At 43.9% G+C, this 25,000-nt stretch overlaps 2 protein-coding genes across 3 annotated transcripts in view; both read right to left on the bottom strand.

Annotated features, from left to right (window-relative positions):
* The window catches only part of pik3r6 (phosphoinositide-3-kinase regulatory subunit 6), a 19,575-nt gene extending 14,007 nt beyond the window's left edge, over positions 1–5,568 (bottom strand). For both annotated transcript variants that reach the window (XM_030350968.1, XM_030350969.1), the window contains exon 1: positions 5,460–5,568. The gene's annotated coding sequence lies outside the window, so the exon portion shown is untranslated. The remainder of the gene's footprint in view (positions 1–5,459) is intronic.
* Positions 5,569–5,694: 126 nt separating this feature from the next.
* Positions 5,695–25,000, bottom strand: part of pik3r5 (phosphoinositide-3-kinase, regulatory subunit 5) — a 27,131-nt gene continuing 7,825 nt past the window's right edge. The window contains exons 2-18 of the mRNA XM_030350967.1: positions 22,474–22,598; positions 19,866–19,969; positions 19,435–19,503; positions 19,005–19,143; positions 17,881–17,950; positions 14,954–15,128; positions 13,967–14,135; positions 13,706–13,774; positions 12,637–13,529; positions 12,110–12,235; positions 11,548–11,679; positions 11,088–11,181; positions 10,630–10,706; positions 10,019–10,112; positions 9,567–9,649; positions 7,366–7,481; positions 5,695–7,064 (exon numbers count right to left, since the gene is read on the bottom strand). Coding sequence (XP_030206827.1) covers positions 6,917–7,064; positions 7,366–7,481; positions 9,567–9,649; positions 10,019–10,112; positions 10,630–10,706; positions 11,088–11,181; positions 11,548–11,679; positions 12,110–12,235; positions 12,637–13,529; positions 13,706–13,774; positions 13,967–14,135; positions 14,954–15,128; positions 17,881–17,950; positions 19,005–19,143; positions 19,435–19,503; positions 19,866–19,969; positions 22,474–22,579 — 2,664 coding nt within the window. The 5' untranslated portion in view covers positions 22,580–22,598 and the 3' untranslated portion in view covers positions 5,695–6,916. The remainder of the gene's footprint in view (positions 7,065–7,365; positions 7,482–9,566; positions 9,650–10,018; positions 10,113–10,629; positions 10,707–11,087; positions 11,182–11,547; positions 11,680–12,109; positions 12,236–12,636; positions 13,530–13,705; positions 13,775–13,966; positions 14,136–14,953; positions 15,129–17,880; positions 17,951–19,004; positions 19,144–19,434; positions 19,504–19,865; positions 19,970–22,473; positions 22,599–25,000) is intronic.

The raw sequence follows: 25,000 nt of genomic DNA, 5'->3' as shown, positions 1-25,000 counted from the left end.
GTAGACATGCAGAGTGCTGATAGTATAAAACTCAAACGACTTTTTTGGGGGAGGAGCTAGCAACACATTATTGCATTGGGTAGTTTTGTACGTTTTGTAACGTTTTCTGATGATATTTTAGATTGGAATGTACAAATGTAGAAGAGATCTTTGACGTTGAGAAAAAAAGGGCAAGTAACAAGACAAAAGTTGCAAGACGGGGGAATTTCTCCCTGAACAAAAGCTCTTCAGTTGTTAAAATGTGGAGTCCATGACGACCCAAGACGCCCCCTCTGACATCTTATTGACTGAAATGATCATGATGGGATACATCCCTGGGGGACTTCAGAGGTGGTAAGACTGGTTACAAAGAGATACAATGTTATACTCTGCATTAAAGGCACTTCATTACAACAGAAACAAGAAGACCTTTCAAAATGTATTCTCATCTAACTGAAAGGTACACTTTGGCATGTTTGTATACTGAAACTCACACACACTCACACTCACACCCCACGCAAACACTCGCCCATCTACCATAACCCACCAACACATACACACAATCAAACTCACCTCAAAACAAACAGATATTTTCTACTTTGGTGTAACTGAAGAGGATATCAATCACATAGTGTTCCTGTAACAACACACCAAACAATATGAGGAAGTCTTCTACAGATCACGCACACATGGGGGTTGTGTGTGTGTGTGGGTGTGTGTGCATGTGTACACACATCTCTTGAGTTTAGAGAAGAGAGAACGGGTTGTGAAAAAAGTGTGTGTGTACACAAATGTTTGTAGTTCATTGGAGTCACATAGGATCAGTGTAGATTGGAGAAGAAAGAACAGTTTGTGAAAAAAGTGTTTGTATGTGTGTGTGCGTGTGTAAGTGTGTGTCTTAAGTTATGTTCTATATACTGATGTTGCACTGCAGACATGAAAACACATCTGAAGAAGACTTTAATTGCCATAGTAAGAGCACACACAAATACATAATTTCAAGCCGTGGATAATTGTATGGTTTTCCCAACGATTATTTGAATAGTTATAATAATGCATATTACATTATTTAAAGGGAAATCCACTGTGTATCTTTCCCTGTCTGAATCAGAGACAGGCCTTGCCATCCCACAGAGTGCGTCCGTCAAAAATCTTGGTGTCCTGTTTGACCCTCAACTATGCTTTGACCAACATATAAGAAGTATAACTAGAATTGCGAGACCACTGCTGCAGATCCTGTTTAATCAACCGCCCCCCCAAAATGAGCACTTTGCTTTAAAGTCTGAAGATAATACAAATCTAAAATGCAAACACAAAAACAATACACTTAAATCCATTAAAAATAAAGTATGACCAAAACTAAACTTCGGAAATATGCAAACCACTGGATTGTAGCAAAGCAAATCGTTGATTATCTGACGAGTAACAATCTCTTCGAACCTTTCCAGTCGGGGTTCAGGAATTTCCACTCAACTGAAACTGCTATTACAAGAGTTGTAAATGACATCCTTCTTGCTTTGGATAAAAATACAAGCTCAATGCTTGTGCTGCTGGACCTGAGCGCTGCGTTCGACATGTTCGACCACAGCACTCTTCTTCACCGTCTTGAGCACTATGTTGGTTTCGGGGGTACGGCTCTTGGTTGGCTTGAATCATACCTCACAGATAGAACCCAATTTGTGCTTCATGAGGGTTCAGAATCAAAGCACTGTAAATTACGCTTTGGCGTACCACAAGGGTCGGTCCTTGGTCCATTACTTTTTGCAATCTACATGGTTCCCCTGGGCGACGTTATCCGCAGCTTCGGAATTAGTTTCCACTGCTACGCGGATGACACCCAGCTCTACATTCCTGTAGATTCCGGGGACTCGGCCCAGATTCAAATGGTTGAGTCCTGTCTGGCTGCTGTGAAGGGCTGGATGTCACAAAACTTCCTACAGCTTAATACTGGGAAGACAGAGCTGATAGTTATCGGCTTGAAGCGGGGCCAGGAAGAGTTTGAGGATGTCTCTCTGTGGTTGGATGGCCTTGCCATCCCACAGAGTGCGTCCGTCAAAAATCTTGGTGTCCTGTTTGACCCTCAACTATGCTTTGACCAAGATATAAGAAGTATAACTAGAATTGCCTTTTTTCCATCTGAGAAACATTGCAAGAATCAGACCAATGTTATCTGCAGCGGATGCAGAGACACTGATTCATGCATTGGTTTCGTCAAGACTGGACTATTGCAATGCACTGTTCTTGGGATTACCGAACTCTACCACAAAAAGTCTACAGCTGCTACACAATGCGGCAGCTAGACTGCTGACCAGAAAGAGAAAGTTTGATCATATCACACCTATTCTCGCCTCTCTGCACTGGCTACCAATAACTTTCAGATCAGACTTTAAGGTGCTACTGCTAGCCTATAAAGCCTTGCATGGATTATCTCCATCCTACCTGAAGGACCTGATCATTCCTTATAATCCTTCTCGGTCCTTCCGGTTTTCGGGAGCCGGCCTTCTTTCATTGCCGAAGGTTAAAAAGAAATCGGCTGGACAGAGAGCGTTTGCCTATCGAGCCCCCTTCCTATGGAATAGGCTGCCATCAGGAAAGCTGACTCTGTGGAGCTATTCAAAGGAAAGCTCAAAACGCACCTCTACAATCTTGCATTTGGAGTGTAAAAACGACAGATGCGAAGTGAAGACCACTCTGTTTGCTTGTGCTTTTCTTATTACATTATACATTCCCACTATGTACTTTTCCGTTCTAATTCACTATTCTGTCTGTAGCGTGTTGCGGGTACTGGACTAAATGCCTGGACTCTCCTCATGGATAACCGGCCAGAACCCCATCACCATTTTAATATGATGTGCATGTATTTACCTGTATGTCAATTGTGGCACCCATTGCACTCCTGACCATCCCTGGAAGAAGGGATCTCCTACTATGCGTTTCTTCTCAAGATTTCTTTCGTGTGGGGGCATGGGTAAAGGGGGGTGTCACAAATATTTGGCCTGTTAAGCCCTTTGAGACTGTAATGGTGATTAAGGGCTATACAAATAAAATTGAATTGAATTGAATTGAATAATGGCGCCCTAAATGCTTAATATACACAGGTAACAGCTAGGCTATTATTGGGAAACTTGCACCACTAAATATGGTATTGTTGTATAGTACATTTTATTCGATCGACAAACGCTGTTGAATGTGTCTAATGCCATAGGTTATCCTGGAATCACCCAGTAGCCCTACATGCTTTCCACACAATCCCATACCTGAACATAATAAACGACTCAGAAACAACCAACACTTCAGTAGTAAAACATCTCTAGACAAAATCTAGAAGATAAAAATTAGTATCACTAAGGCCATTCATAAGTCATTCTGTCCGACGGAGGAACGCAAGAGTTGACGTGAGTGGAAACACAACTTTCAAGCCGGCTCAGATCGAGCTCGGAACATGTGGTCGCGCCGCAGTCTTTCCTCTGGCATATCGCTGCAACCAACATGACCCAGGCATATGGACCCCGGCTGATTTGCTCACACCCAAATAAAGTCGCCATGGAGACAAAAATATCCCCATGGGTGGATATTTCCACCCATGTGGTTGGCAGTATTGCGTCAGAAAATAACGTAGGACGCATGTGACTTTGGAAATATGAACTCCTTTCAAACCAGTAAGTAAAATCACCTGCCAATTTTGGTTGGATTTCTATCATTTTTTTTAGTTTGGGCAAAAGCCCAAACTTTGTATGGCGTTTTTGCCAGAGAATCGAAAACATTACCGCATTGATTTGTTTATAACAAACGGCTTTTGCTTGAGGTTTATTGTTGTGCTGTCCAAATCAGGCCCATGATGGTCCCACTGTGAATCACAACCCTTGGTCCCCTGACATGATCTGCGATGCTGCTAACGTCAGGACTGTGACAGCGACACGGGGGTAAACAGGGAGGTCACCGGGTTTGGAGACATCCAGTCTTTCTGGAATGGGATATGCAGTGCGTCACATTTAATGGTTTTGGCTAAGTGACAGGTGTGGGACAGCTCGAGGACACAGTGATGATGGAGAACGTCTAGACGCCGTATCTTGGCAGCTTATTTTCCTAACCGGCCAATAAAAGAGTGTTGGTGTCTACTTGTGGCCGTGCGCTCCTTAAATAAAGCTCATTGTGGGAATGAAGTTGTTAGATGAGTAGCCTAAGAAGATGGGTTATTCTTAGTTAAGAAAAGACGGTTTGGGGTTTCTGGAATTATATGGCTCATCTTGACTGGCATACGCATATATGCAAATGAGACCAAACGAGGCCTGCACAACATGGTAGAAGATAACGTTATGTTTATTTTTGTAACATTTCATACCCTATATAATATATTTTGATGTGGAAATAATGCCGCAATAAAACTGATAACTAACACTTGTTAGATGAATTCAAACTCAGACAGAGTTTCACCCTAAGGGAGATGCCTAAATAAGTAACAAAAGTTATCCAAACGGTTTTTTTTTGTGTGTATTTTGTTACAAAAGACTCACTGTTCTACTAAAAGGATCATTGTGATAACCCAAAGCGGTCCGATCGGGTGCTCTGAAGTAGCTGACTCCCTCTTAAGTATGTGTCGAAATGTCATCAAGACCCCTGCAGCAGCAGTTTTAAGTGTGGCCATAAATCTCAAATCGAAGCACTGAAGGAGATAACGGCGATCAGAAAGTCTCCAAGGAAGGTTCAAAGGAGTCCATTGCCGACCGTAATAACACGCGCGCGGAAACGGTCGCTACAAACGCCGTGCATCCCCTGAAACTGTCCAACAGCACCAGGAAGCTCGGCTCTAAAACAAGGAAGTTGGGGGGGTGTACAGAGCTGCTTTTAGACCTAGCCTAGACACAGCAGATACTTGAGTCACATCAGCAAGTGAAACCAAACATTGGCATTCTCTCAGACGGAGACGCCTCTTTGACTCACTGTCTTTGGAAGCTACTTTGCGGCTTACAAAGTCATCACCAATCACCACATGCTGTACAACATCTGTGCAATGTGAACCTAACGATTATGAAGTACCTGACGGGTAACGCGGATTAGAATGATGTTGGCGTTGATACACATTCATAAGCTACAAATGAATGGACATACAGTAATCCTCCCTCTACAGCTCATACTGTCTAAGCCACCTCATGTAAACCATGAGCCATGTAGTGAGACAATAAGGTTAGATGTTAACAAATATTAAGTAACTAACGTCAGTAATATAAATTTAAAAAAACATTTATTACAATTTGTAGATATCGTCGTGAAATTGTACACGATATCGATCGTTATTGACTCAACATAGCTGTTGACAACTGATGTTTGACTATTAGTAAACAAGGTGTTGCGTTGTAAGTTACCGAGTGCAGGATTTATTTTAGTTAAAACATTTAAAAGCCTATACTGTAGCTCGGGGAATTACTATTATGTTATGAGTCTCTTCAATTCTATATACCGACTTTTCTTTAGGTACGTACCTGGTATTACGATTTTCATTAAGCCCCTATGTTGTCATAAAAGTCCCAAGACGTGAGGAGAAGTGACTTCCACTTCCAACTGTCATTGACTGACACAAAGCACTCGCGTGCTTTGTGGACACCCAGGCTGGTCTCCGCGGGACCACGCCCACCACTTGTACGTTACAATTATCCAATGGCGCGTCTCAGTTCCTCCATGTGCGGTTAGAGAATACATTCATTATATAGTGGCGTCTCGATTTTACTCACTTTATTTATTGTACACAAATTTGACCTATGTATATATAAATATCCATACTGTACATCTTACAAAGTATCAATGTAGAGATCGACTGTTCCTCAAATGAAATTAGAGAAAGTTACTGTAACTCAACAAAACAGTACCATTAGTAAGAGTTGATAAAAGTAGGTGCTTCAGCTGCCGCATAGTTAAACTACTAATTTATTCAATATAGTAGGAACAGCGTACATTATACTTTTCATCCTAGTAAAATTGAAGAACCTCTCTAGTATAGTATTAAAATATGCCTAAATATCAAGGTTATATTTTTACATTCAAACAAATACATTTTTAAACTGAGCTATTAAAAAGTACAAAAATCCATTGAAAATAAATTACAAATAATTTGGTACAACATTTACAGAGTCCTCTATTGGTCAAAATAATTATTGCAGGCCCATTTCTCCTGAAGAAGTGGTCATTTAAAGAAAAGGGGAACTCTTAGGAAGCACATTGAAACACATTGGAAACAACCAAAAAACACACTGTTTACAATATATCTAGAATATATACAATTTTAACAAATTACTTTGACATTTCGTATAAAAGGGTGAATACTGCTAATCCCGATTCATATCTAGGATATCTAAGAGCTTCACCACAAAACACATGGAGAGGTTCATGTCTTTCCATGAATGTGTTGAATCACACTCTTTATATGCTTGCTCTTTGTTGGTCCCAGAGCTTGGAGGCTTTCTCCGAACACTAGGGGACAGAAGTCACCCTGAACGTGGTGCCAGTCCACTGAACTAGAACACAACATGGCACAAGCATAATGGACTTATTGTCTTCGCTTGCGCTTCCCAAACATATATTATATAAAACTTTTTAACAAACAAAAGGTTTTTGTGAATGCGTCATCACATCAGCCCCAAAAATCGACACACAATAATTTTTATACAGTCTATGGATAAAGCTCCACCATAGGTCCCACATGTGCATTAATCAGGTAACTCAGTGCATTGACTCATTCACCAGTTTCTCCATTAGCTGCGTGGACACTTGAGCTTGAGTATTTTCCTAATAGGGGGAGGTAAAGTCTGAGCAGCCATGGCGTCCAACGTGGCCGCACTGTCCTCCACGAGGGGAAGTAGGGAAAGTGAAATAGTGTAGCGTCCGTCGGGCCCCCCGTAGTCGAAGCCCCCTCAGTGTATTTGGAGTGGCCCGGGGAGTGTCTTCAGGGCATAGCCCCGACGAAGGTGTGTACGGGCAGGCAGAGCAGGGAGCAGAAGGTGGGGTTGAGGGGTCGGATCTGGGGGGACAGCACACGGGCCTGCCTCCAGTCCGTGCAGCTGTCCGGTTTGGAGCACACGGACACTTCACACCTGGACGGGACAGAGAGGCAGCGCTGTGTTCACTGTGATGCCTGCCATTTTGTATACATGTGTGTGAGTGTGTCTGTGCATGTATGTTTGTCGGTAAAGAGGCAGCGCTGGGTTCACTGTGATGTCTGCCATTTTGTATACATGTGTGTGTGTCTATGTGTGTGTCTATGTGTGTGTGTGTGTGTGTGTGTGTGTGTGTGTGTGTGTGTGTGTGTCTATGTGTGTCTATGTGTGTGTCTATGTGTGTGTGTGTGTGTGTGTGTGTGTGTGTGTGTGTGTGTGTGTGTGTGTGAGTGCCTACCTGACAACACTCTGTAGGACCTTGCGTTCGTCTTGGTCCAGACACACAGCAAAGGTTGTGTTCTCACTTCCGCTCACCTGGACCTTGTCCACCTTCACCTCCCATGTGCTCAGAGACTGGGGACAAACACAGCAGAGCCAACCACACTGTGTTAACTCGCAGCTGCCCTCACATTAATGTTTACTGAGCTATCGGGTTCCGACATGCATGCAAGGATACTCCTTCTGCTGATTTTGCGGAGGACCAATCACATTTCATTTTGAGCTGCTGCTTATTCTTTTTGGTTTTCTACTATTCTTCTATCCAATCTACTTCTGATGCTTTTTATTTTTCTCTGTATCGGTAATCTGTTTGTACTGCCTTACCATTTGGTATATCATTACATTGTCAGATTGCCGTTCTCCAGGCGGCCTGTGTACATCATTCCTTTGCGTTGTGTTGCAGAACCGTAGCCAGGTCGTTCGTGTGGCCTATATCAAACCAATAAGTAATCTTGCATAAACCTAACCAATAAGTTGTGTTGCCTAAACCTAATGACTTAAAGATGAGCAATTTAACAGCACACTTACCCCGCTCTCTTGCATTTGACCCATGCATCCAACAACAGAGAAACCACAACTTCCTTTCTAAAGTTATACTGCGTCACATGTCTTCCTAAAGCCTTCTGGACGAAAGCGTTAAGCAGAAAGGTATGAAGGCGAAATTCCCCCACTGCTTTCTGACAAGATTTGACATGTGCCAAACAAAACCAAATCTATAGCGTGGTTTCAGTTTCAGTCACATTCTCAGGCAAACGCTTTTTCGAACTGTTCCTCTTAGACATATATACATACACTTAAAATGCGATATAGCACGGTTTAACATACCTTGTAACGGATATATAAGGCTGCGCACCATAGAACCCCAATTAGTGAGTGATTGGAGATTTCTCCACAAAACGGCCTATAAAACGCGCAAGTTAAACGTCCCTGTTCAATCTACAATCTGGTGTAGTTTTTGATTAAATGAAGATTAAAAAGATTAAAATGCTTTCCTGCCGCGCCCTTTGTCAGAATAAGCTTGCAAGAAGATTTGTCATGGCAATCAGCCAACTACCGATAAAACTAAGACTAAAAGCCCTTTGTTGTTTTGTATTAATTGTCATCGGCAAATAATATCAAAAGCATTCTCTTAGGCTTCTATTCCAGCAGGAATTCTTCACTAATATATTGTTGTTTGACTTTCTGTTGACAACTTCAGGCTCACTATTGGAAGTCACTCTGAATAAAGCAGCTTACAACGTAGGCCTAAATATAATGCTTGAATGTGTTACAATGACCACAACAGTATAGGACAAAAGTCCAACAAAACACAAAATACGAACGTATGCAGCTAAAACAAAAAATGTAGCAAGCTCACACATTATACCCAATACTAAATTATAATACTCCAAGAGTAATTTTCAGCATGTATTCAAATCGATTTTGACTAGCTATTTAGTACGATAAACCGTATTTTCTTCAAATAATAAGCAATGTATGATTAATTATAGTAGTGCTACTGGATTTCTTTTGTATTTGTTAAATGCCAGTCAAAAGCCTTCAGGAGTCCATGCAGACTCTTTCATCATTGCAGGAAAATTTACCATCTAGTGGGGTTGTTGTGTTACTACAACAGAAACGGTCAAAAGGGTCCAAAAGATCTGTGGTCAAACGTAGTTCAGTGCTTATGGGGCTGAAGGTTAACAGTTAATAATGTAGCTCGTCTATGTTAAAATATAAGAGAGTATTGCTTAACACACGAGTTGATGAAAAATCTTTGAAAAGTTTGACTATTTATATAATTGATTCCAATTCCACTTGGAGATCGCACATCCTGTACCGATGATGTCACTGGTCCAACCTTCCATGATCTTTCTGCAGAAACTGACTAGAAAATAGCCCAGTGGGACGGTTCCCCTTTAATGTACTGTCTAAGGGCCCCCTGAAAGCACGACAGTCTCTGTTGCAGTGCCTGTGCAACAGGTGAAGTTCTTTCTCTGGTTATGAGATATTGTTCCTCATCCGCCGCGCCACGTCTAAATATAAACATGCAGAGTACGACACGATGTGCAATCTGTATGCAGGCAGCTGCAGTTTGATACTGGCGACATCTTGAAACCCACAAACCACATCCACATACATAGACAGACATGATGTCAAAGAACGTGACTGACATCTTACCTGGTTGTAGCTCTTCTTTGCTTTACAGTTTTGTCTCTTCAGAACTTCAGTCATACTCAGTAGCAGGGACTCCATCTTAGGGTCTGGGGGAGAGCATTACCAGCAGACGGGTTTAGACAGGACTCAACCAACATTATCAGGTTGGTTGGTTATAAGAAACATTATTAGGAAAGAATGGTTTTACAACACTGGTTATTTTTTGTCAGCACATGATCATGTATATGCAGATAGATAATAATAATAATAATAATAATAATAATAATAATAATAATAAAAGGAATAAGAATATTAATATTTATAGTGAGTGATACAAATTAATAACTGCAATGAAATCATTCATTAATTATGAAGTGCCATACATCAAAAATAATTTAAATAATATTGACGGGAAAGCTTCTGTTTACCCTTGTTCCTGTTCAACAGTTGCTCAGTTGCCATTGGTAACTACATACCTAGATCCTCATGGTTTTTGCAGGCTTTGGTCAGGTTCAATGACGTGCACACTTTGGTCTCTCCTTTCCAATTACTCCGCCCACTAACTACCACCTGATAGTCAACATAAAGATCACAAGGTCAGTTATACCCTTGTAACTTATTTATTAGCGCATATTTGCAGGTTTTTTAAATGTTTGAAACCCACAAAAAAAGACGAATGTTTAATCTCTTTATGTCTCACGTTCAACGTAACAAACACGCTGAAAACAGGGTTAAAACATTACATTCTACAGTGAACAGTAGAGAGCAGCATGAAGGCCAGTGAAAATGTGACACTAGTAACATCCATTTAATATCTGTGACTAATTTGGTTTGTTCCTTGAAGTTGGTTCAAGGAACAAAATGGCCTTTGCATGTTGCTCCTGTCTATATGGAAAAAAAGATACATCCCCTTTAACTGTTTTTACTGCAGTTTCTCATCCACGCAAAAGAACGCCCATGCATGTGACACTGCAGAGTTTAAAACTCTTGCCTTCGCCCTTGAGCAGAGCGCGAAGGCGCTCTGCTCAAGAGCGCCTTCTTTAATGACCTTAGATCTCAGGCAGCGGTAGACAAGTGGCCGTCTTACCTTGTTGTAAAGCACCTCCAGCGTGAGAGGAACTGCTTCTCGGTCTCCATCGATGCCAAACCTTTTTTTTGCAGAACCTTCCAGATGAACACATGTGACACTAATTAAAGCCATTGCATGTTAAATGGAAGTTTTCCTTAACAAAACCAAATATAACAACAAAATAAGTCCTAGTGTCAACAAGAACATGAACAAAATAAACTGCACACATAGAAAAAAAGTCCACATTAGGACTTTTACTGAGAGATTTCTAAACTAAAGAAACTCAAGTACTAAATACACTGCCTTGGGTTCCATCATAAAACCTTACTGAGACTTTTAAGTTATATTTGGCCGCTGTGTGCGTGATTGCTCTGTGTATAAATCTGTATGCATGTGTGCATATATACATGTGGAGTGGTTAGGAGTTTTCACAATCAGTGTATTTTTATGTTTGTGTGTGTGTGTTTCTGACCTACCCATGGCCTTGACAGCTCGGGTACCCGCCGTGTGTCCCAGCTCCAGTGAGTGGATGAAGACCTCTGTCCTCCTTTCACCGCCTGCTAATGTTAGCTTTAACACCAGAGACACAAGCTAATGTTAGCTTTAACACCAGAGACACAAGCTAATGTTAGCAGCAACATTAGAGACACCATCTAACATTAGCCACAACACCAGAGCACAAGCTAATGTTAGCAGCAACATTAGAGACACCAGCTAACATTAGCCACAACACCAGAGCACAAGCTTATGCTAGCTTCAACACACTATAACATAAATACACATATATACACACACACACATACATATATATATATATATATATATATATATATATATATATATATAACATACACAGTTTGTGCATCCAAACATATACCATGTTTACAGTGTGAGCGTGAGTGTGTGTATGCGTGTGTACGTGCGTGCGTGTCTAACCTCGGCCTGATAGAGCTGGATGAGAGTGGGCCGTGTAGCCTGGCGACAGTAATACAGAACCAGGTCAGCCAGGATGGGGAGCCGGCACTCATACGAACCGTCATGCAACTGAGACTCCTTCTTGGAGGTTTTCTGCAAGGGACAACACAACACGAGTCACCCCTTTAGTCACGTTTCTTGGTCTCACACCAGAACAATGGAGCTGCATGATTGCGGGTGGAACGAGTCTCCTACGGTCTCCTAGTTCTGACAGACGGAACCACAGACACACTAAGTGACACGACGCAAATAATATCTAGTTCCTTTATCGGCATAAGTGTGTGTTTAACCCCTATAACCTGGAAGAGCACATCAGATAAAGCTAAGTATACACTCCGCACTTCCTGATTTCATAGGTTTGTGTTATCTTTCTGAGGTTTTGTAATACTTGCGTATTTTGGGTCATGGTTAATTAGAAATGGGCCCAATTCATAAAACTCTGAACGTGGCCTCAAGCATGAACTGAAGCCCCTTGCTGTGAGCTGGAGAGGGGGGGAGGGGGGGGGACGGGGACTAAAAGTACCTGGCAGACCAAGTTGGCGGGCAGGTGCAGCAGGCTGAGTGTGTTTCTCTCGTACCAGGGGTCCAGCAAGCCCAAGAGGTGGGCGATATCATTCGTACTGTCCTCTGACCACGATGCTTGAGGGTCCTACAACAGGAACAAAAAGTCATTCACACACCCGATTAGTTTATGTGGAACAACAAAGTTCCCCTTACACTTTAACAATATGGTGACAAACATTTGCAGATGAAGACAAATGTCATTCAGCAGTGAGCTACGACAAATGAGCGAAAATAATTCATATATCTTCTGTAAAGGGCTTGTACATGTTGACGTCACATCGCAATGACTTATAAATTTATAATTAATTGTTAAATGATTTGTCATTACGTCAAAACAAAGTCTTGAGCAGTCCAAGATGAGTACATTATCCTGGGCTATGTTTTACATTAGTGCTACATACTCTTTTGGGCACTCACAAAAAATCCCACAACGCCTTCCGATGTACAAGCCCTACAATGAGTGCCTTTAGCTTTTATCCCACTTACAGTAGACGTCGCCGCTCCATGGGGGGGGCAGCCCGCCTGGACCCAGGGACACGGGGCCCTCAGGGACTCCGGCGGGGCCCCCGAGTCCCTCCTCACGGGGACAAAGTAGAACTGCAGCCTGAAGAGCCTGCTGAGGTGCGGACAGGCGCCCTCCCTCCGCTGCAGGCGGCTATAGGCCCGGGCCACCTTGCCCGCGGCGTGGTCGGCCCCGAACACCACCACCCGCAGCGTGGTGCTCTTGGCCTCCTCGTCGCTGCTCAGGATGGGCCTCCGGCGGAAGCAGACGTGCCGGAGGGCCGGAGCCTGGGGCTGGGGCTGTGGCCGAGCCTCTGAGCTGCGCCGATCCACCTGCTGGGGGAGGGAGGAGGACCGCTGGGTGCGCGTCCCCAGCAGGTTCTTGGACTCCGGGTTGCCCAGGCTACTGGCCCTGTTGAGGCGGCGGGGGCGCTTGGGCCGCACCAGGATCCGGAGCAGGTAGTGGCTGAGGGGGGACTTGCCCGGCTTGGGCGAGGACTTCTCGGAGACGGGCGACGAGGAGGGCGACGAGGAGGGCGGGGAGTCGTCGGCGTCCTCCACGCCGCTGTCGGTGCTGGAGGTCACGGAGGAGAGCGAGGGAGCGTAGGACCCCGAGGCGGCCGACAGCGTGGAGTAGGTGGAGGAGGTGGAGAGGGAGGAGCCGGTGGAGATGGTGGAGGCGCGGTGACCGGCGCTGCGTTTGTGGGGGTAGATGGGCGCGTCTACTTCAAAGTCGATGTCCTCTGGGGGCTCATCCCCTTCCTCGTCGTCCCCAGACACACACTCCTCCTCCTCCTCCTCCTCCTCCTCCGTCTGGCAGTCCATGGTGTGGAGGTCTTCCAGGTCGTGCTCGTTCTCGACCAGCACATTCAGCACATCTGGACAAAGAGCGAGGAGAAGGTTTGGTGAACGCTCCAATGGCAGCGAATGACTAGCGGCTCCAGAGTCGGAGCCATGACCTGACAGACGTACGCTATTGACTCTGCGAAAAAGCTGAAGTTGCACCGATTATTTCAGGATATTTTTGGGATCGTTGATTCAATCAAAGTCCTACCAAAGTTGTCCTTCTCCCAGGGGAACATGAAACACTTGGGCGTCGGAAGTTGGATCGTCTGTAGTGCGCCTGAAAGAGAGAGTACACAAGAATAAGCCAATCAGAAGTAGTGTTGAAAGAAAGACACTATTTTCTTATTAAGAGTCATCAATCTCGACCAACGGATGGCATAGTAGGTGGCATGCAATGGTACATTTATATCATGTTGCTGATCGTCATTATATCGCCTCAATCAGTACAAGACGAGCCGAGCCCTCCTACCATTAGACGGTCTCCCACTGGAGGCTGGGACCTCCAGCTTCTCCCAGAGGCTCTCCAGGCTCAGGATGATGTGATCACAGCCTTCCTGTGGGTCGGCCATGATGGCGGCGGTCTCCATGACATCAGTTACCAGGGAGAAAATGTCGCCAAGCTCCTGTACGCTTTTGGCCTGAGAAGGAGGTTTTTCAACATTTTGTATTATTATAGATAAAAATATATGTATATATAAATATATATAGATTTATTTGTATCATGATTTCGTTACAATTCATGGACCCACACTAGGCCATCTGTACCGTGCCCAAGTCCATTTCACACCTGTACCGTGCTCAAGTCTAAATCGTTTGGCTAGTGTGAGCACGCCAACCGTACTCAAGTAGGCAACAGTTCAATTCCAGATGCGAATGAGCCGACACGCAATCATGCACGGTTACACAACCTGTGCTGGATGACGTATAGTCCATGCGACCCTTCTTTGCAATTAAACAATAAACATGTTGGGCAAGCGGTTCACGAGTGGGTTCACGTTGGTGTTATATAAGTTGAGTTTTTGATCAAAAATTCCCCGTTCGTCATGGCGCACTGGTTCACTGGAGAAGGCAGGGCTGAGCCCGGAGACTAGACCTCTTTAGAATATTCTGCATACTACTCCCGAATTTCTTTAATTTTATGAATGACGACTCTGAGTGTAGTCTACAAACGGGATTAACTATTTAAGTGCAAAAACGCCAACATATGTGTGAGTGCGCCCTAATAACTTTCATTTAGCAATTCAGCCTATAATGTAATTTTCTTTAAACGTCTCAGCGGGGAAAATCATTGCATTTCACCTGAGAGTTTAAACACAACCAACAGAGGGAGCAGTTTTACTCTCCCCATTATCGCCCAGAAGAAAATAAAGAACAGTTCGAATTCAAACTCAGCATCGATGTAATTTTCCTGCGGCTGCTTTGAAGCTGCGGCGTGACGTGCGAGAGCCCTCCCCACCTGCAGGGCTTTGTGGAGGCTGGCTAGAGGGTATTTGGCGCCCAGGGCCGACTGGTAGGCGTGCTTGATGAGGGTGATGAAGCTGTCCCTGGGGGAGTGCTGCATGCCACTGAGCTGCCGGCCCACAGACAGGAACTCTGGAGGCACCTCACCAGGGGTCATGAGCAGCACCGTCCTGCAGAGGGAGACACAGGTCACAAGGGCTCGTTTTCCTAGAGCTGCGTGTGTGTGTGTGTGTGTGTGTGTGTGTGTGTGTGTGTGTGTGTGTGTGTGTGTGTGTGTGTGTGTGTGTGTGTGTGTGTGTGTGTGTGTGTGTGTGTGTGTGTGTGTGTGTGTGTGTGTGTGTGTGTGTGTGTGTGTGTGTGTGTGTGTGTGTGTGTGTGTGTGTGTGTGTGTGTGTGTGTGTGTGTGTGTGTGTGTGTGTGCCAGGCCCGGTTCCAGAACAGAATGCCTTGGGGTGCATCTGAGATTACAGGGGGTGCACCAGTACTATGCTAAAACCAGCTACCCAGCTTCAGTTCAGACTTCGCTTTTTTACACACAGGCCTTTCCTACCATAAACAAGGACTTCTGCGTAGTTCTACTGACATGTTGGGACAACAAACAATTACTGTGCTTAAAAGATGGTATCATATCATGTCTTGTGATGTGGAGAACATTTCAGCTGCAACATTAGCTTATTGATATCTTAGATAGCTTTGAATATGAGATAGGTTTTTGATATGTGTGATGTGTGAGGTGTAAAAAAGAACAGAATTCTACACTAAAAAAAAAACATGTGACTGCAATTCAAAAATAACGTTTATTTTTTATAAATTGTGGCAGGATATTTGACGTAACAAATAATTGTACATTGCCACTTAAAAATAAAACTGATTTTAGCTGAACAAGGAAAGAAACCTTTCAGACTTTGAACTTTGAACAAAAAGTAATCAGTATAATACTAAAGTTAACACGATTGTAAATAAATACAATAAAAAGAAATATGGGTTCTTATGAACATAAAACATTTAATACATGTATTGGATAACCAACGGATATCCAACGGATGTATAACTGTTGCTGCCGAAGAAGTTCAACGTCACTACCGTGCGCATCATAGATATAGGGTGTGTTCGAAACTGCGTACTTGCTTACTACCTACTAAATATTTGGCTTACTTCTCGAATCCTTAAATAATGATTGAGTAATCCATTTGAGTAATCGACGTTCAGAAGACCGTCCTTACTTAACCACCTCAGATGACGTGAATCAAATGACGTGTCAATAACCTACCGGCCGTGCGCCGTTAATAAATATTATAAATAAATATATAAACGTCACATTTAACGTCACAGTACATCTTCAACCTAAGGATTTGCGGTGATATGTTAAAAACAATTATTAAACAATTATTAAAAGCACTGCTGCTGCGGCTCCCCGTTTAGCGCCATTGCTTCCACTGTTCTTTTGAAAAGACGCAGTGCATTCTGGGGCAGTTGAGTACGTCTAGTAAGCTGGCGATGCTTACTCAAAATCTTTCCGGAAGTAGAAGACATTCGGATACTACTCGCTTACCTAAAACTCTCTTACTACGTGGGGGTGGTTAAAAAAAAAAAAAAGGTAAGATACATTTTTTTTTTTTTTGGTCATGGGCCCCCCCTCTGCCTTGGGCCCCCCCACAACTGTCCCCTTTGTCCCCGCAGTCCGACGGCCCTGTGTGTGTGTGTGTGTGTGTGTGTGTGTGTGTGTGTGTGTGTGTGTGTGTGTGTGTGTGGGTGTGTGTGTGTGTGTGTGTGTGTGTGTGTGTGTGTGTGTGTGTGTGTGTGTGTGTGTGTGTGTGTGTGTGTGTGTGTGTGTGTGTTGTATGTTATATTGAACAGTGTGTGTGTGTGTGTGTGTGTGTGTGTGTGTGTGTGTGTGTGTGTGTGTGTGTTTGTGTGTGTGTTTGAGGGGGAGTGCTTTTTGCCTGTGTTTTTTTGTCAGAGCGCTATAACATCAGCTGCTACTGAAAGTTCAGTTTACGATTACACTATCCAAATAAAGCTGAGTAGCATTAGCTTTAAAGAGATGTGTTGACGATGTCATCTCCATGCATATATGTGAAAACACACACACACACACACACACACACACACACACACACACACACACACACACACACACACACACACACACACACACACACACACACACACACACACACTCCTAGATTACCAGGAACTATTTAGGGCCTGCTATGCGTTGAAAGACCAAGAAGCACTGCCGTGGAAGAGGTTTTTAAGGGTGCATGCAACAATTATGTGTTGCATGCAGCACTTAAATATAGCGTTGCAAATATATAATTTGTAAGTGTGAGAGGGAAGAAAATAACCCTGGCCTGACCTATATATGGGCACATCATGCAAAATGCATCATGAACACACCACAAGAACCCCAGAATATCAACAATCCTTCAGATATGAACTAGTTAAGTCTCATACAAAGTCAGTGAGTCATGTTTTATTTGGAAGGGAACTTTACTGAGAGTGCTCAAAGTTCAAACCACATGAGATATCAGATGTCTGACCTTTGACGGACTCCGAGTATGAATTTATTCTAAATGTCAATAAACAGGCAAAAGAAGGGCGGGGAATGTGTCTCATCACAAAACACTGTGTTGTTACAATAATCCGTAAATCACAATGAATTATCGCGGTCAGAATACCGGGCAAAATAATCACAATAATATTCACTGTCATCATGGTGCAGCCCTATAGCGACCAGTCCCCTGACAACCTGTGATCACAACCACGAAGTTGCGCAGTCAATCCTTTGCGTTTTGTGCACCTTGGGCGGCTTATGGTGAACCCCGTTCAAGACTCTCCTTTGCAAACATCATTAGTAATCTCACAAATCAGACAATAGATTATCACAGCCAAAGTCTGAAGGTGGTGGTTTCAACCTACACAGTCTTGGAGTGGAAGCCAGGGGTGTTAAGTCCTTGTTCCTCTCTCACCAGTCTGTTGAACGATATCCCTAGGAACAGAAGACAACAATTTTAGGTTTAAATGTATTTGATACCCAAGAGGACTTGATTCCAATACCTCTTGTCAACAAAAGGTTTGGAAGATTCAAGTTAGCTAGCTATCTTATAATGAAACAATATGAAAGTAATCTGCATTGTCCTTTGAATTTCCATATAGTGAAATAAATTCCCAAGTCAATGAACAAATGAAAACTCATACAATGGTCAAGAGGTTGGAATGGGGTTGTGCAATCTTTGGATAGATTTTTTTTTGTCATGGCTATCCAACACAAATTACCAAGAGAATTTTGTATTTGGAAAATAAAATAACTTTCGTCCGGACTAGGCTGCCAACATAAACATGTGTTAGAACATGTGTAGAACACAAACGTATTTTTAAAGTTGCAAATTCAGCATTTTTTTAAGCTTGATTTTATGATTTATGTTCACTGGCATTGATGCTTCCTAGTTTTTATACATAACTAACGTGTAAACATATCGGTAAATGTCACTTCTGTAATTCTATTTTGTCACTCCCCATTCTAGGAAATATGACAATGGAAACTGACCTCGACTTCTCTTTTCTGCATTGTGACGACCACATGGGGACAAGTTTGCCAGATAATGGTTCTTCTTCCTATTGCTACTTTTGGTACAATACTAGCATCCATCTGCATGGAGGCATCTATGTTTGATCTCTGAATGCACTGACAACCCTGGCCAGCAGGTAGGGACGATATCCCAAACAAATTCTTCAGATCTGACCTCAGAAGGTGACGCATTAAAGCAGGGTTGTAGATCTGACACATATCTCAGCAGTCACATGGGCCACGACGTGAACTGTTGAGGCCGAAAACCCTTTGGATCCAACTGCGAAACATTTGGTGAGCATTGAGGCCAAGGATTCGAACGGAGCTGCAATCAGCCGGCCGGACAAAGAGACCCAGAGAGCGAACAAGGACGAACAGACAGACAAGCAGGACAGACAGACAGACAGACAGACAGACAGACAGACCGACACGCAGACAGACAGACAGAGAGGTCTGGACGGAGCGGTGTGAGTACCTGGTGCCCTGAGCTCTTGCTGCAGGGTGGACAGCAGGTCCCGACACACGCTGCAGTAGGGCTCCGGCCAGGTGAGGAACCGGCGGAACACCTGCATGGCCTCCTCCAGCAGCTCAGCGTCTGGGGGACAGAAGGGCGTCTGCACCCACAACAAGACAAGCAGCGTCACGCAACCCGCTCACTGTGGACTCGCGGTCGGAGCGGACGCAGAGGGGGCCGGGGGGTCATTTAAAGGAAAACCTCAAATGCTAAAACAACTTGTTTCTTGTGAAATGGGATTTAGCGGGTTACATGGTAGTGCCATGGATCGTTCCTAGTTCAAATCCTAATTAAAATGTGCACGTTTAGAAAACGTAAGATGTACATGTGGGCTCTGAGGGTTGTACGCATATGAAGGTTAATATTGAAGATCGGTCATTTCCTCTATTACCTGAAGCAGGGTGGAGGAGAACATGATCGCTAGGGGAGCCACCAGCTCATACTGACAGTGCTCCTGGACCTTCACACACCCCCACACACACACACAGCAGAGAAGAGAGACAAACACATAGAGAATGTTTACTATGGTGGTCGTTGAGCAAATCAACAGGGATGTTAACACGCTTCGTCCCTGTGGTGGCTTTGGTTCAGATTTCATCCCACTTCTATCCCCCTGATATCATATCACATCACAGAATTGTACGGTCTAAAATAAACTCCGGCCACCACCCAAAGACAGATCGACTTGGTAAAAAAAAAGGTTATATTGAAACAATTGCTTGGCTGGGAAGATCTTTCTACTGTGGCAAGTTTAAAGACACAATTCAAAAATAACATTTTGGACACAGTTCTGTGCGTGGCCTTTGACTTTGGACCTCCCACCTCTCTGGTCTTCCTGATGATCTGCTGCAGGAGGATGAGGAAGTTTTCGGGGTCTCTCTTCACCAGCTCCTCCAAGCTCCAGCGGTTCATCGAACACGTCGCCGCTACACACACACACACACACACACACACACACACACACACACACACACACACACACACACACACACACACACACACACACACACACACACACACACACACACACACAAAACACACACACACACACACACACACACACACACACACACACACACACACACACACACACACACACACACACACACACACACAAAAAACATACACACAAACACACAAAAACAAACATAAACACAATTTAGATAAAGAATGAAAGTTTCACTAAAATGCAAGGATAAAACATAAAAATCGTACACATTATATATTGACTTATTCAACATAACAAACATCTTCTTCAGATGTGTTATTCACTGTAAATGTATCTGTTTCTATTGAGGTGTGTGCAACAGTAATGCTAAAGGAAGCAGTGTTGTGTGGTTCTACAGAAGGAAATGATGGTATCTCTGTAATTTGGTTATAGTGGAGTATAGGGCTAAGGAAATACTGAGCGGGAAAAGAGAACCGAGCAGTTTTAAGGTTGGCAGAAGAATGAGCAGCTAGTTTCAAATTCTCAGATAGTACTATTTTCTTGACAGAAAACGGAAACCTCAAGCCACCTGATTCAAAAAGAAAGTCACCTTGCTAACAAGTAATGCGGTGAAGGTACAGGAGTCCAATTATCTACAATAAGGTGCATTTATTACTCTCTGTTAAGAATCCAAATGCAATGTGTAGAAACTTTCACTGAGAGCTAGCAGCTAATATATCTTAGTGTGGAAAAGAATGCTGCACATTTACTTGAGCCTACACCCCCAATGCTGCTCAACAACTTGTTTCTTATGACTGAACACCTGACAGAAAATACACCAACAGGTGTTGGTATAGGTATGAATCAATCCATACGCTGGTTGGGGAACCAAAAGCAGTAATTGCTCATAACGTTTTTGTTTTGCACGGCCCTCTCTCCCTTCAGGTGGATCCACGAGTGCTCGACATATTGGTAACTGAGGCGGTGGTTTTGCACTCTCGCCCTATCTCTCTCTCTGTGGTTCCACCATGAGTGGCAGCCCCATAGCTCTCGAGGTCATAATTAGTCACAAACTGAGGTCTGCGCCACAACCTCCTGCTTACACCATACCTCTCAGCGATAAACACGCGTATGGCAGTTTGCCTGGCGTGCTGTTGTTTTATGTTTCAAGTGATAATCGTATCCATGAAAACAATGTATGTTGTGTCTACGTTTGATTGAAATAATAATGATACAAATTAGAATTATGATTTATATGAATACTATATATATATATAATTATATATTATTTTTGTTACCTGTTCATTGGTGCTTGTTGTCAAGGGTTGTAGCGGATTCTAACTATAATCACTGTTATGTCATTCTAATATCTTTATTCTAACAGTTTTGGTTGAGGTATTGTGCTTGAAATGCATTGTGGGTATTACAATTACAATTAGGGCATTTAGCAGACGCTTTTATCCAAAGCGATGAATACACACATCGACACAGCGACGGGAGGGTCGTCAGGAGCAGTTATCAGGGACGCATCAACACTCTGCTGCTCTACCTCTTGAGCTAAGCCGACCCAGTTGATGTTGCGTTGCTTGGTGTATCAAAGAGACTGTAGTGTCCACCAGACATTGTACAGAGTACTCTCGCATGCCGGGCAGTATGTATGGAGATTCAGAGGCACTGACTGACTCACGCAACCTCTCATTTGCCTTCAATGGTGCTGACAACAACAAGGCAGAGATGTGACCCATGTGGGCGACACGAACATTTGATCTTTGGGTTAACATGTGAGACATGAACAACAGCTAGCTTTATTCTAACTGACTAACTGACTTTAAAATAATAAAGAGGAAGGCAGGATGTGCCGTTTTCTTTGTTGCTGCCACGGTTGCCATGGCTACCTTCCGTTGACACGCTGCCGTTCTTTGAATCTTTTTTGCTTGTCGTCCTTGGACCTCTGACATATCTCTGAATATGATTGGAAAGTGACGCCCCATCGCCCCTCAGGTATCTGCAGACGGCCCTGACAAACACCGAGCAAAGCAACATCAGCCCCCAGAAAAAGAATGGCTGCGGGCCGGTTCCTTTCGACCAGTATATCGTCTGCAAACCTGTCGGCTCTGTGTCGGGCCGACTTGCTGGAGCCGGGGGGTGGTGCTTGTGTTTGTCGGGGCGGTCTGCAAGCACCTTCATAAGAGGCCCCGAGGAGCCGCCAAAATGACCTTTATACGACACATGAATAATCGTGGGACTTGACTTTAGCTTCGCCCTACTCTGTAGTGGATGAGGGGGCAATGCCCGTCATACATACACACACACAGACACACACACACACACACACGCGCACGCACACACACACACACACACACACACACACACACACACACACACACACACACACACACACACACACACACACACACACACACACACACACACACACACACACGCATACTCACTATCTATTATCCTCCATAAACTGATGATTAATATGATTATTATGACTACCGTGGGCGTGTGTCTGCTGCGGGGACGCAGGGCTCCTCCTCAGCCCGGCCAGGCAGCGCTCCAGAGCGTGCTGGATCCGGTCCTCGGTGCAGGACGTGTGCTGCATGCTCACGGCTCGGCACCCCCTGTGGTGAGGAGGGAGAGAGAGGGAGAGGGAGAGGGAGAGGGAGAGAGAGAGAGAGAGAGAGAGAGAGAGAGAGGGAGAGAGGGAGAGAGAGAGAGGGAGAGGGAGAGGGAGAGAGAGAGAGAGAGAGAGAGAGAGAGAGAGAGAGAGAGAGAGAGAGAGAGAGAGAGAGAGAGAGAGAGAGAGAGAGAGAGAGGGAGAGAGGGAGAGAGAGAGAGGGAGAGAGAGAGAGAGAGAGAGAGAGAGAGAGAGAGAGAGAGGGTTAAGGCTCATCATCATGTGACACGTGGAGGTCGGTACCCCAGAGTCAGCCTTGCCTTGGGTTTCTATCACATGCTGAATCACACTGGCACGAAGGCCCATGGTGGCAGAGGGAAACATTCACAAGTAAACACACATGCCTGCACACTAACAGACACATGAATGCACGCAGGCCCACACACACACAAACGTACTCGCGCACATAACCGCACACCCACACACACACAGCTTGATGTATTACCAGGAATAATGTGCAAGGGTTCCTGTTTTGCTTATTTGTTGATGGCCAGCCGATATGTATACAAATAGCAGTTTTTACATATAGCAATAACAACAGACATTAGCATTTACAGGGGTGATTGGAGAGTAAAGGATAGGCTGATGGAATACAGCTCTCTGACAGCAAACCTCAACTAAAACTTCAGCATAACAACATCAAAACTAATACAAACATAATTTCTGGGTCTTGAAATCCCAGCCCAAAGTGGTTACATCCCACCAGCCAACTGTGATAGATTGACCATTTGTAAGATTAGGAAACAAAATGTTCTTAATGAATTTGTTTATTTATTTTAATTTAGAGAGACATTGTTGATGACAGAGAGAGAAAAGAGAGAGAGGGAGAGATTTATTTTCATTTAGAGAGACATTGTTGATGACAGAGAGAGAGAAAAAAGTGAGAGAGAGAGAGAGAGAGAGAGAGAGAGAGAGAGAGAGAGAGAGAGAGAGAGAGAGAGAAAGATAGAGAGAGAGAGAGAGAGAGAGAGAGAGAGAGAGAGAGAGAGAGAGAGAGAGAGAGAGAGAGAGAGATTGAGAGAGACAGAGAGACAGAGAGAGAGTTGATAGGTTGACAGGTTGATGAATCAATATGATGAGGTGACATGTCCCCAGGGTCAGCGGGGCTGTCCCTGGGCCCTCAGAGCGCCAGCTGTCTTCCTGTACCTAAACTAAAGCAACGGGCCATCATGTGTGAACAAATCTTGGACTGCACTATCCACATCTTGCCTTGCATGTCAGTGGTGACAAGAGGCTGAACATCTTACACAAGATCGGACAACAGCGTCCCCAAAGCCTTCGGACCGGCCTGTACTCCATGGTTACAACCATTGTGCTGCAATCGTTCACAGAAACGACATCCGTACATCAAATGAATAGTTTCAGTTGAAAAAAAAAAATGAAAGCAGAGGTTTGGTCAACCAGTTAAAACATCTGGATGCTTGAGGTCAGCCTTTTGGAGTATATTCAAATGTTCTTAGGTTAGGAAAACATGTATGTATACATTTTTGCATTGACTGCTTTTCCTTTTGCCCATGTGGGTTTTGTTATTGAAGGGAAATGCAACACCAACAAAATGCGTTAAAAAGATTTGTTTAAAAATAACATGTTGGTATTCAGCATGTATTTAGTGAGGGAAATATTTGGTAAAGGGAAGTCCTACATTGCCTAACTGAAGGGTTTTATTTTGTAGACGTGTGCAAACATGGAAAAACACTGCTGCTGTTGGATTCAAAATAAACCCGGGTTCCTTTTAAAACAGCAGCAAGACTCTTCACCAACACGTGCCCTTTTGACTCTGAGGATTTAAACACGCCTTTTGACACAGCGATGTTAAGGAATAACATCATTACTTTGAAATAAAGACATTGATCAGTCTCTTCTTGCATGTAGTAGAGCAGTAGGTTGAGCTACAGAGAGTGCATCACAGAGCGCGAGAGAGCGATAGAGAGACATTTAGCCTCTGTATTTAGCAGATTGACCAAGATAACAATTGTCTATTTGAACGTCTCACACATTGCTAATGACTGAAATCCCCTTCTATAAAGAGGACAATAATGACTCCCTTTCACCCAACCATCCACACATAACTACATAAAAAAGCCTACACAAACACACACACACTGTGGCAACCCGGCCCAGGCCAATTAGGGATATTGAGAGCACCTGAAGAACAAGTGGAGAAGCAGGGCTTAAATAGCCCGCTTCTCCACTCATTCGGGGCTCTCCCAGCCCTGGAGCTCCTGCAAGGAGAGACCGGTCCTCGTGGGTGACGGGATTCCACCCACGAAGGAGGGACCGTTGATTCCTCCTGAGGTTTACTATATTTGTGTTTTTAGAGACTTTTATGTTCTATAATTAAACATG

The sequence above is a fragment of the Gadus morhua genome, chromosome 3 (assembly GCF_902167405.1).
Source record: "Gadus morhua chromosome 3, gadMor3.0, whole genome shotgun sequence".
Lineage (NCBI taxonomy): Eukaryota > Metazoa > Chordata > Actinopteri > Gadiformes > Gadidae > Gadus > Gadus morhua.
This window is presented reverse-complemented; position numbering and strand designations above follow the sequence as displayed.